At 47.3% G+C, this 13,491-nt stretch overlaps 1 protein-coding gene across 1 annotated transcript; it reads right to left on the reverse strand.

Moving 5' to 3' along the window:
- Positions 1–10,712: 10,712 nt before the first annotated feature.
- On the reverse strand, positions 10,713–11,918 carry LOC146194135 (uncharacterized). Its single transcript, XM_084596011.1, has one exon. The coding sequence runs from the start codon at positions 11,916–11,918 to the stop codon at positions 10,713–10,715; it is 1,206 nt and encodes a 401-aa protein (XP_084452137.1).
- Positions 11,919–13,491: the final 1,573 nt, after the last annotated feature.

Raw genomic sequence — 13,491 nt, forward strand, 5'->3', positions numbered from 1 at the left:
AACAAGAGGCTTTTGCGGAGCTGCGCAGCCGACTGCAAACAAGCCCTGTTCTTGCGCACTTTCATGAAGACGCTGACACCGAAGTCCACACCGACGCCAGCAATATCGGCCTTGGCGCTGTACTCGTTCAACACCAAGCTGGCGTCGAAAATGTAATAGCGTATGCCAGCCGCACGCTCTCCCGCGCCGAGACAAACTCCTCCACTACGGAAAAGGAATGCCTTGCGGTTGTGTGGGCAACCATGAAATTTAGGCCTTACCTCTACGGCCGCCAGTTTAAAGTTGTCATCGATCATCATTCCTTGTGCTGGCTGGCTAACCTCCGCGACCCATCGGGGCGCCTAGCACGATGGAGTCTTCGCCTCCAAGAATTTGAGTACACCATTGTGTATAAATCTAGCCAGAAGCACGAAGATGCTGACGCGCTGTCGCGCGCACCCATCGGGTTAGTCGAGAGCACGGACGATGAGAGCGGTTTTCTTGGACTGGTGTGTGCTTCAGACATAATGACCCGACAGCGAGCTGACCCTGACCTTCGACCTGTTATTGACCACCTGCAGGGTCGCGCTGCTGATATCCCTCGGCAATTTGCACGGAACCTGTCCCTGTCTGCTTTCTGTGTCCGGAATGGCGTTCTATACAAACAGAACTCCAGCACTGTTGACCGAGCGTTCCTCCTCGTAGTGCCAGCCGACCTCCGTGCCGATATCCTTTTTGCTTGCCATGATGAGCCCACGTCTGGCCACTTGGGCTTTGCACGCACACTCGCCCGAGTTCGTCAAGCCTATTATTGGCCTAAACTCGCCGACGCCGTTCATCGCTACGTCAGAGGCTGTCGTGAGTGCCAACGTCGAAAGGCGCCACCTCTCAAGCCAGCGGGTTTGCTCCAACCTATTGCGCCTCCCCGAACACCATTTGACCAAATCGGCATCGACCTTCTGGGCCCATTTCCGCTGACATCGGTCGGTAACAAATGGATTATAGTCGCGATCGACTATCTTACACGGTATGCTGAAACCAAGGCGGTGAAGCGTGGCACGTCATCTGAGATCGCCCAGTTTTTTATGCAGCAGATCGTGTTGCGCCATGGCGCACCGTCCCAAGTAATCACCGATCGAGGCACGGCGTTTACGGCACAACTTATGCACGACGTATTTGAGCTGAGTCACACGAGCCATCGCAAAACCACTGCTTATCACCCACAGACGAATGGCCTCACGGAGAGACTCAATAAAACGACCGCCGACATGATTGCAATGTACATAGACTCCCAGCACAAGACCTGGGACGAGATTCTCCCGTACATCTCATATGCCTACAACACTGCCATCCAAGAGACTACGCGTTTTACGCCATTTCGCCTGCTCTATGGACGCGACGTTCAGACGATGTTAGATGCCATGCTTCCGTGCTGCACGGATAATCCTCTCATCCCAGACGCTGAGCAGTTTGCTCAGCGCGCTGAGGAAGCACGTCAACTTGCCCGCATCCACATTCAGCAACAGCAGGGAAAGGATACGCGTCGCTACAACCTCTGTCATCGACACGTCACATACCAACCAGGAGAGCACGTTTGAGTGTGGACACCGGTGCGCCGGCCCGGCTTGTCTGAAAAACTGATGTCGCGATACTTTGGACCTTACAAGGTTCTGCGCCGTGTCACAGAAGTGACATACGAAGTCCTTCCAGCGGGTACTGTGCAGACCTCGCGTCGGCAACCACGCTCCAAGGTGGTGCACGTTGTCCGCATGAAACCGTATTTCACGCAGTAATGTGCAGTGTACTATGCATTCGTTTAGTTGTGTAGGGCACCGCCTCCGTTTTATATTCGTTTTCTGTACTGACTTGCATCGCCCGTCGCTCGCGCCCAGTCTGTGCTTTGTTTTTTTTAGGAGGGGGAGTAATGCCACCTGGTGTCCCTGATGTTCTTAGGTGGCACCTGGAAGAAAAGGACGCCGAAGTTGGCTCGCATGCTGTGCGCGGAACTTTGCCTGCTGGTTGAGCTTCGTCCCGTCGTCTAAGTCACGTCTAGCCCTGTTGTCCGTGACAATATTCATGGTTATCTGTTAATACACGTCGCTGGAATCAGGGGGACGTTTTTGTCCAGACCCTTTTCCCCTTCCGAGGGGCATGAAATCTGAATCATGTGCTAACAGTTATGCAGAATGAATGAATCAATGAATGAATCCTTTGTTTGAATTGAGGGATGGCTCTCGGCCGCTGTTTCGGTAATTCGGGAATTAGGAGGGATGGGAGTGTAGCTTCTTCTCCACGGTTCTTCAAGCTGTTTCTCGTTGCTTGCCATGCTGCCGATCTGCGCGCTGTAAGTCGACCTCTCTCAATCTACTCGAAGCAGGCCGCTCTCACTGCCGTATGTGAATGTTGTATTGCGGTGCTTGATAGAATCTGATCTGCTAGGATGGGCATGTCGTCCTGTGGGATATGCGTAATTTTCTTTTTTCCTCGTGAAAACGATGCGCATTACCATCCATATATGATGTTTTAGGTCTGCTGTACGCTGTTCCTGACAGTGGGTGCACATGTGTTTGAGTGTTTCGTGTCTGCCGAGAAACCACTTGTCAGGCATGCGTGGTGTGTAGGCTGCGTTTGTTATTACTTTGTTGAGTAATATCTCTTGTGGTCGAGTGAGCCCTTTAGTGTTGTCAAACAATAAAAATAACGAAGAGATCAAAGTCCCCGAAGACACAATTTACTGAAACAATCAACAGCAACCAGAACAAAGCGAAAATAAGTGATATCACAAAAAGTAACATGAACGTAAAGAAAAATCCCCACACGTATGTGGTCTTCTAAATTGCGGCGAATAGTCCCAAGAGGAATATTTTGAACCCACGAAAACCAAATGAAGAACGGAAAGACTTCAGTTGGTACTTTAATATTGATGCTGGTGAGGGATCTCGCAATGGCTTCTGTAGCCGAAAAAGCCTCTAGACGATTTGGAGCGTGGTCGGGAGGCCCAGGAAGGCGGCCGCTTAACGGCCTCAAAACTCGAGTCAAAGTTCTAGAGTAAAAACAAGTCTTTTGTCTGGGGCGGCAGCATCGGGCGAGTGTTGTCGTCCTCCTCACCCGACGGGGCGCAATCCGCCAGTACATTTTCGCGGCCTAGGGTCTTGTGCGTTTGAGCTCACGGCCGCCAGAGCCGCATGTCTACCGCGCCTGGCTTTTCTTGGATTTCGATACTCGAAACCATTCATTGCCGATCGCATGCGCATTCTAGGAGGCCATCCCAGAGGCCACGTCTGCTTCGTTTGCATGCGTGCCAGCCTTTAATTATTCTGTAGCAGCCTTTGCTTGAAGCACAACTGTTTGCGTCTTGAGGTGGCGTTCCCCACGCGCACAAGTGGCAATGTCGCAAAATAGTTCCACTTTGCAGTCTCAGTGGCCCTTTCAACCTTCAAAGATCCACATTTGCCGCATATTTATCAAAAGTAGTCAGCGGTAATTAGGACTGCGGAATGGGGACGATTTCCCGCATGCAAAGCGGAGCCCCGAAGTGGTGCTCCCAAATCGATAATGTCGCGGAGCGGCGACGGAGTGCACGCAGGACCTTGGATAGGTCCTATCGTCTTACGAACGCTAGAGCAAAAAAAAAAAGAAAGAAAGGAAGACTAGACAGTATGGTGATGACAGTAAGTGTGAACACCAGTTGGAGGACAACAAACGATAGAAGGAAAAACGGAGCTCCTGGCTGACCATGCTCTCCTCCGCCGCGTTTTTCCTCAGTTGATCGGACAGGATAACCTCCTCTTCTCTATCTGATATGTTCCATTGCATCAAACCTTTATTCGATTTCCAAACCGCCTAGTGGAAAACATTAGAAAATGCCTACCGCTCACCACCTTAGCAGTGGACAAAAAGGGTTTTAGTCTTCTTTTTTTGTGCGTGCTCTGAAAGGCCCCAACAGGCCAGGCAGCCATTAGCCCAATTACCCAAATTACAACTCAGAAACAGTTAACAAGCAGATTTTTAGCATCAATTTCGCTTTAACTCAGCGGCAGCGCCGTGCTGGCGCGTCATAAGAACTCGAAACGGCTGAAGCATCGACCGTTATGATGGCTCAGAAACCTATGACGTTTTCTGACATTCCCGACCGCATGCTATCTCTAATTAGTGGTCTATATTGGTGGTTATATTATACCACCGCAGTCAGCATCTTCCAATTGAGGCATTGAATTTTATGTCTGCGTTGCTCCTTTATCACCAGGAGCATGTACACCCTACTGAAAAAACTGTATGTGAGCTGTACAAGAAAGTGTGAGAATGAATGAGAATGTATAAGAATATGTGAGTTCTTGGGAGATTAAAAGTGGATTTATGAGAGCACGTAGAGCCACTGTGCAGGAACGCATGAGATTGTACAAGTTCTTGTGAGTTTGAATGAGCCCATGAGCGAGCTCACAGAAGCACGCACAGCCACTGTGCAAGATTGAATGAGAATGAGCTGGTCACGTATTTGTGCGAGCTTGTAGAAGCACATGGAGCCAGTGCGTGAACAGATGCTCTAAGAGAGCATGCAAACTACGTGGCCATGTACATGCTTGCATGCTAAAAAATTAGTCGTTGAGACTGTGTAGGTCCTTCCAATATGAAAGAGATCAAAGTTAGAGCTTTCATCTAATGATTACTTCATGATTATTTGCAACAGGTACACTTTTTCATATTTCACAATTTTGGTCTTGGCTTGCAGCACATTTTGAACATTAGTAGAAAAGTGTTTGCTTCCTTTCATTATGCAGAAATCTTTATATGACAACTACTCGACATATCGAGCTCACTGTAAAACAATGTCAAAAGCGAGATACTTAAACTAGATCTAATAGCATCATTTGCTTCTCTTTCAATCATTCGTTTCTGAAAGTTGGACGCAGCCATAGATGCACAACAAAGGCTGTGTGCACAACATTGATGTGTTGCCTACCATGTAGATGACAGTCAAACTGGCGATCAAAATCACCCTTACATTGTGTTTTGCATATGAATGGAGGCAATACACTATAACTGCACACTATTACCACCATCAGGCATGACAAGTTTGTATGAAGAACTGGCTTGGAGTTTCATCTGTAGAAGGAAAAGTAAATGTGATAGCAGAAATGTGAAAGCCAACTCCAATACTGAACTTCACGAGCTCATATTCACTTGCAAAGACCACAGAATGACAATTCTCAAATGACTAAACAGATTGGATGGGAGAGAAGATGACAACAATTCTGCTTCTTTATCTCCCTTACTATCTTAGAGCCCTGTTCACTCAATCGACTCATTATAACCAACCAGCCTGACTCTCTTTTTCAGCACAAGGATAGGCTGTGCAAAGCAGCTCCTACAGCCTTTTGAGTTTTGACTTGCACATCTACATCTATATACACCATTTTTAAGTTTCCTGAGACTATAGCAAACATTTGCTGAACTGCACTATGAATTGAAGCTTTCTGCTGCGTAATGACACTTGCAAATGTTGTCCGTCTCATTGTCAAATAAAAAGAAAAAAAAGAAAGGATTGAATCGGTGATCTTAGACTAATGAAGAGATACACAAATCCTAGTACTTTATGAGAGGTGATACCAACAGTATGTGTTGCATGAAGCTATGCACACTATACACATGTATGCTGAATCATCATATTGCAAGGAAATGTCTTTTAGATGGCATATTTTTCAGTGTCACTGTAGGCTGCGTCACGCGAGATGCATTGAGGAAAGCTGCACGTGCAACTCCACGAATATATGTTGTGCAGTTTCCACCAGCAGTGCATAATCATTATGGTGCATGGAAAGAGCAGCGTGGTTGCTTTAGCTTCTTTACTGTATGCTGTAGGCCACAGAGATAAGTTGAAATATTTGTATGGTCCGTCTCTTAATTGAAGTAAAGAGCGTGCAAATTTCACCCCACACTGCCTTCACTTGAAGCTTGACCGTTAAGCTATTTTTGCATATCGCATATCTTTCCTGACTGAGAGTTCAGGCTTTCACCCAACTGTCCTTGCTTTTGCTATAATTAAGCTACAGGCATTAAAAAATTTTGTCACCATTCAAGAGTTAAACACTGAAGTAGTGAGACATATCACACAAGAAATTATCGCTCTCAGGTGACCTGTTTGAGCTGACAGTCATAGATGTGGCGCCCATAAAATAAGGAACAGCGGGCGAGCCGAATTGGGCTCGCCCACTGTTCTTTATGAGCGAGCACAATTCAGCATCTTCTGTTTCCAAACAAATCACTTGATCTGTAAAACGCCGTATAGTCTTCCAATATTAACAAACAAACAAACAATTGCCACTGTAACTGTTTATGAACAGGAGTTTTCGCAAGGAACTTGGCAATGAATTTCGGCCAAAGCTCCGATTCGCCGAACCACAGACCGCGGTCAACCTAACGTCCATGACAAGCAAAGCACGCAGTTAGTTTGTCCAGCATCGCGAAAAAAGAAGCGAAACTCACGGTGGTCTTTCGCTAGCACTGCTACATTTCTGAATGTACAAACTACAGGCGCGCATACACGACAAACATGCAGCGTTAGCGCGTAGACGCCCGACATCGTGCTTGCCACTGTTCGGCGAGCAGCAAAGTCGTTAAGTCAGCGACTTCCGAAACCGAAACAAGTCTAAACCAGACGAGGCAGCCGAAGCGGATCGAAGTGCTAGCCGTAGCCATTATGAGTTGGCGTCGCGCCTTGTTCTCTTGTGTGCTGCTGGGGGCTTTGCCATGGCTTTGCTGCTGGCGGCTTCATTCTTTCGAGATATACGAGGCACAGAGCGCAACAAAATAGCTCGTGCGATGTGCAGAAGCGTGGTAAGGTTGTGTGCATACCTGTGCAAAAAGTGTGCTCGCGTGCCCGACAGGTAGTGCGTTTCCTTTGTGCGCTCTCACTACAAACACTACGCTGACGACGGGACTATTGGAGGGCGGCCACCACTCGGCATACATTTGACATCTCGGAGGTAAGTTAATTTCCATCTTCCCTGTACATTCTCCTAAAAACTTTGCGCAGAACTGATGATGCATGCCAACACAGCGCTAGTTCGTAAACATCAAGACGCGCATGTCATTATAGGCACCGTGCAGGAGTAACTCTCGGTGCGACGCGCGCACCCCTCGCGGCGGGACGAACAGTTTGGTAGGAAGACGTGCGCCCGGCCGTGCAGCGGAGACGCGGCGGATCTGCTGTGCGTGGGGCGCATTCGTCGTTCGTTCTTTCGATTCGCGGCATTCTATGGTCACAAATGAATTGCTAGGTTGCAGTCCTTGGATTGCTGCTGTTGCACACATTTTCACTGGCCTGATAAAATATTTTTCGCGCCACCGAATAAGGATGGATGGATGGATAGATAAGGCTGAACCCTTTGAATCGGGCGGCGGTGCCACAGGCCGCCTAGCCGTGAATAGTAATATATAGTGTAGACCTATTCTTGCCTTCCTTTCAGTCACCAATCAGCTAACCTTCGTTTGGTTATTTCTACCCTTTAAAGTCTATTTTCCCTTCATTATCCTTAAACCACAATGCTTTGGCTAAATCTGGCCCATTGCCTTGAACTATAGGGCGGTGCCCTTTACAGGAAATTATTAAGTGTTCAGGCGTTTCCTCATCCTCCCCACACACCCTGCACAGCGTGTCTATCTCTTGGTACTTGACGCAGTACGTCTTAGTCTGCAATACTCCTGTCCTAGCCTCGAACAACAATGGGCTGCCCCTAGAATTATCGTAAATGTTTTCTTTGGCTATTTCCTGCTTGAACGTTCGGTACATTTCTAATGCTGATTTAGTCTCCATCCCTGTTTTCCACAGACCTCTCTCTGTTTCCTTAACCTTTTTCTTAATTGATAATTCCTGTCTGGTCCCTCTACTGCTGTCCAAATATTTGCTTGCCAATTTTCTTGTCCGCCTTCTCCATCTTGTGTCAACATTCCTCATGTAGAGGTAGCTGAAGACTTTCCTAGCCCACCGCTTTTCTCCCATTTTTCTCATTCGTTGATCAAACGCTATCTTGCTGCCAGCTTCCCTGCTCTCAAAAGAAGACCATCCCAGGTCACCCTGCACACCTTGGTTTGGCGTATTCCCATGATCTCCGAAAGCAAGCCTACCCATCCCACGCTGCTTAATTTCCAACTGTGCTCGGACCTCTGATCTCATACACAGGACTGCATTGGCAAAAGTCAGACTAGGAACCATCACCCCCTTCCAAATCCCTCGCACCACTTCATACCTATTGTAATTCCAAAGCGCCCTGTTTTTCATGACGGCTGCGTTTCTACTTCCCTTAGCTGCCACATATTTTTCATGCTCCGTTAGGTATTCAGCTCCAGTATTTATCCACACCCCAAGATACTTGTACTTATCCATTACTTCCAGCATGTCCTCCTGTATCCTGTGTTCGCCGGCCTCATTATCATTAAAAATCATGACTGCCGATTTTTCCTTGCTAAACTGCAGACCTAACTTATCTCCCTCTGTACCGCAGATATCCATCAACTCCTGCAAATCTGCCCTGTTGTCAGCCATCAGTACTATATCATCTGCATACATTAGTCCTGGTAATGACTGTGGGATAAATTCTTCTTGCTTGAATAAAGAAAGGTTGAAGCCGAGTCCACTCCCCTCTAGTTTAGCCTCTAATCCTTGCAGGTACAGCATGAACAACAAAGGTGACAGGGGACATCCTTGTCTAAGCCCCTTCTTTACCTCTACAGGCTTCGACACCTTTTTTTCCCATTTTATTAGCACTTGGTTATCCTCATAAATATCTTTTAAAAGATTAGTTACTCCGCTTTCAACACCTAACACATCCAGAATACTCCATAAGTCTTCTTGAAGTACACTGTCATAGGCTCCTTTGATATCTAGAAAAGCTAGCCATAGGGGTCTGTGTTCCTTTTCTGCTACCTCGATACACTGTGTCAATGAGAACAGATTGTCCTCTAACCTCCTTTGTTTCCGGAAGCCATTCTGCAGCTCTCCCAGCACCCCCTTGCTCTCTACCCATGCCTGCAGTCTGTCCTTTATAATCTGCATCACCACCTTGTAGACCACTGATGTTACTGTTACGGGACGGTAGTTGCCTATGTCAGCTTTGTCCCCCTTTCCCTTATATATCATGCTCATTCTACTTAGTCTCCATTCATCAGGAACTTTGCCATCCATTAACATTTTGCTCACCACCTCTCTTAACGTTTCCTTAGACTTTGGGCCCAACATCTTTAACAACCTAATAGGAATACCATCTGGGCCTGCTGATGTTCTACTTGGCACTCTCTTCTCAGCCCTTTCCTACTCTCTTTGTCCAATTGGAACAATTGCACTAACCGGTCTATCGTCCTCTACTAAGCCACCTACTACATTTCTTTGTTCTTTAAACTTTTCTGACATCGTTAGTCGTATATGCTCTATTGCCTTTTCCCCTTCTAGCCTAATATCTTGATCTGTAACAATAGACCTCTGCTCTAGGCTAGCCTTATTACTAAGGGAATTCAGGTGTTGCCAGAACTTCTTAGCTGCACTTTTATCCCTTTTGTTGACCTCTGACAGCCACTGGGACCCTTGTCTTCTAATTTTCTCATTGATTAAGTAGGATGCCTCCCTTCTACATTTTATCTATTTATCCCATTTTCTATCAACGTCTGCTTCTGGGTCTCCCCTATGCTTAGAATATCTGTTTCCTGGAGGCTTCCTGACATTTCTCTATGGCCTTCTTCACCTCCCCATCCCACCAGCTCTTTGGTTTTCGTCTTGTCCTTTTTTTCCTGACTCGCACCTTAGCCAACTCTATCCCAAACAGTCCCTGTCCACTCTGCTTTATTATCCTTAGAGATTACTGCTTCAATTTGGGTGCTTGCTGTTTCTATTTGCTGCTCCGAGTAAAATATCCCATCTGGCTGGTCATCATGTTTCATTCCTGAATTAGTTTTTATTCCAAAACTCATCTTGATACGTTTATGATCCCTGCCTAGACTCCTGGCACCATGTTCATCTATGTTCATGACCCTTAGCCTATCGTACATCCCGTGTGACATAATCGCATAATCTATTGTCGAATGCAGACTCCCTACCTCCCACGTTATGACCCCGTCACACTTCTCAGTACTGTTACAGACAACTAAGTCGTTTCTTTCACACATATCCAGCAGCATGGTACCTGTCGAGTCTGTGTATTCATCTATATCTTCCATATGAGCATTCATGTCCCCTACTATAATTATTTCGCATCCGTTTCCTAGCTCATTAATGTCACCTGCTATACATTCTACCATTTTTTTGTTTTCCTCTTTGGCAGTTGCTCCGATCCACAGGTATACAAAGCCAAGGAGTGTTTGCTCCCCTGCCACTTTTCCTTTTAGCTATAAATGTTCCTTACATTCCTGTTTGACTCTTTGTCAATTTGTACTTTTATGGATGAATGCCCCAATTCCCCCTCCCTTTCTGCTGCCTTCTGTTCTGTTGCAGTATTCCCATGCATAATCAGGGTTACAGGGTGGTTGCTCCATGTCCCGAAGATGCGTCTCCACAAATCCATAAACCATTAACTTCTCCTGCCTAAGCTGCTCTTCTATTTCCCCCCATTTTAGCCTATTCCTGCCTCCTTGGATGTTAATATACCCTATGTCTGAATTAATTTGGCTCTTGCGCTTATGCCTGTTGCTTCTCCTATGGCTTCTATGTTTCCCTAGTCTATGTTCGTCCTTTTGGTCGCCTTTGTTTACACTGGTGGCTTCAGGGCCCTGGGCCCTCCTAAAAAAGCTGTTGCCTGGCGGCCTATTCTGCCTCCTACCCTCCTACCGGTGGCCCGGCTGTAGTGGATGCCTTGTCGTGTAAACGGGTGGAGGCCGGCCTCGTACACATCCCTGTTAACCTCCATTGTGGTGTACCCAAGTCGTTGGCTTAGGCTCCTAATGACCCGGTTAGCCTCGACTACTCTCCCCTCTGTTCTGCTGGACTGCCTTTCTACTTCCGGGATTGTGCATACAGTCACGTGTACTTTCTCAGAGGGCTCCTTTATGTTATTTATACCTACTTCTAACTGCCTCCCGAGATTCCGGCTCGTCCCCTTCAAGACATCATTGAGTCCAGCATGGATGATGACCAGGGTTTCTACATCCCTGTTGTTCCCTACCACCTCCTGGGCTTTGGTCATCGCTTCAACCATACCTTTCCCCGATTGGGCCTCCACCTTCAAACGCCTGTCACCCTTCACTGTTGCTAGGACAGCTTCCTCAAACCTTGCTACATTTGAGTCCCCCGCCACCAGAACTCTCCTACGATCTAGCCTTTCATCTCCAGCTTGCACCAACTGCCGCCCGGTTCGCTCTCGTTGGTTCTCTTGTCGTAGCGGCATTTCACCTTTCTCGCGCGATTCCGGGCTTGTCGCTAGCCCTCCCGCGAACTGTTTTGTTACTTCGCTGTAGCCTCGCGTAGCCGCCTCTTGCGACTCCACCTCCACCGGGTGATTTTCTCTGCCCGCCTCCTTTCCATCTCCTTCATCCTGAGGGGTCTTAACGCTGGCCTCATCCACCCCCTGACTTTGCTCCGACCCGGGGTCTTTCGCTGTCCGAGCCATAAGCGCCTTCACCTGACCTTCCAGCTCGGCTCGCTTTTTTTGTTCTTCCCTGAGCTGAGACCCTATCTCCTCTAGCTGGTCGGTCTTTGCCCCTTCCATCCTAACCAGCTCTACTGCCTGTGCCTCCAGCGCCATCCTTTTCTCCCTCTCAACCTTCAGGTCCCTCCCGAGCTCCTGAATCTTTACGGCCCATTCACCCTCCAGCCTCAGAATGGTCTCCTTAAACCTAACGCACAACTTGCACGAGAATCTAGTCTCCCCCGCGTCATCTAAGCTTTCAAAACCAGTTTCGTCCATGTAGCACCAGCGCCTGCACTCGTCGCATTGCACCAGCTCCTCGCCCCCCATGTCTTCCTTAACTTTACGACCCATAGGCAGCCCGCCCACCTACCTAGGGAAAATCGGTTACCTCCGCTTTCCCTGGTCCTATGATTTGAAATTAGTGCTTTAACGCATGCAGGAGAATACGCTTTCAAAGCTAAACAATAAATATAAAAGCGCACTTAGCTTCGGACGACGTCGCTGGCAAATTCCCTCGCCGCCGCGCCGTTTTACGAAGCTTTACGAAGCAAAGCGACGCTAAGTGTGAATCGCTGCCTTCCAACGAGAAGCGAGATATGGCAATCATGCCCGGTTATTGCCGCATCCAGATTTATCGCGAAGCATTTCTTCCGAAAGGGGACACACTATACCTTCACCTGCATTAGCATCCTTTCTCAACCCGCAAAAAAAATATTTAAAAAAATTGGGCAACTCATAGGCACCAGCGCTACTGAGAGTCTGGGACCGCCGTGCGCGCCCAGTGGGCCGCGCTAGTGGATGCAGTTGTTCATTGCATAATTTTTATTTATGCTGTCCTGTGGTCTACATTTACCTGTCTACGATAGCTTGCATAAGCACCAGTACAATGCAGAGAGTAATCAACAGGAATGGAGCGTTTTAATGGCGCATTTACTATGCCTTGCGCATTGGTTTCGCGAATTTACCTTGGCAACTTTTTTTTCTTTTTGCTTGCTTTCATTATTTTTTCCTCCCTCTCAGCTCGTTCCTTTTTTTCTTTCCACACCCTTTCCTTCCACGCTTATGCAGCTACTTTCCTTCTCCTCTTCGGCGGCTTCCTTTGTCCGTCCCCCAGCCTGATATTTTTTTTCCTCGCCATCCTTCGCTGTCCACTTCGCCCTCCTCTGTAGATGTGATTCAGGAGGTGCCATTCCATACGCTTTATTCATTTAGTTGTGTTAATGACATTTTGATGTCTACTGAGTTGTTGAACCTCGAATGATAAGCTGTTTCTCATGCGATACTGCTCAATCGAGACTATAATAAAAAATAAGTAAAAAAAGTTTTTTTTTTACTTATTCGTGGACACTTTGAACAGATCTTGCATTCATTACATGCCATCCTGCTCCAAAAAATTTGTCGAGCGGCTGGCTGCCACCTGTTACCTTCCCCTGTCAAAACTTAATTTTGTGGCAGAGGACTTGAAAGTACCGGTAAAGAGGCATTAAGGATCGTAAAAAAAACGAAAGAAAACTAGCATTCAAGTCGGGATGAGGCAGGACGTTCTTTCAACGAAAAAGAAAATTAAGCATGGTACAATTCTGACATGTGACAGAGAGGAAGACATGAATGTGTATTAGAAACTGCAGATCGTTTTTGCGGTGCTGTAAGGCAGTTTCGATTCTCATAGCTGTGTCGCTGTATCAGCGACCGCGTGCCATCTGCCATCCTTTCCTTTATCGTCGAGAAAAGTGGCAACCGCCTCACCACAAAACAGCTTAAGCTCTTCAAAATCCGTCTGCGTAATATCAGTGCCTGCGGCATCTTCAGACCCCGGTAATCACGTTCTCGAGTTTTCAGGCTTGTCCCTTTTTTTTTTCTCTTCGACTACAGCTTCATTCATTCCTATTCTTCTATACTC

This window comes from Amblyomma maculatum, chromosome 3 (genome assembly GCF_055883805.1).
Source record: "Amblyomma maculatum isolate TAMU_Amacu chromosome 3, ASM5588380v1, whole genome shotgun sequence".
NCBI classification, from domain to species: domain Eukaryota; kingdom Metazoa; phylum Arthropoda; class Arachnida; order Ixodida; family Ixodidae; genus Amblyomma; species Amblyomma maculatum.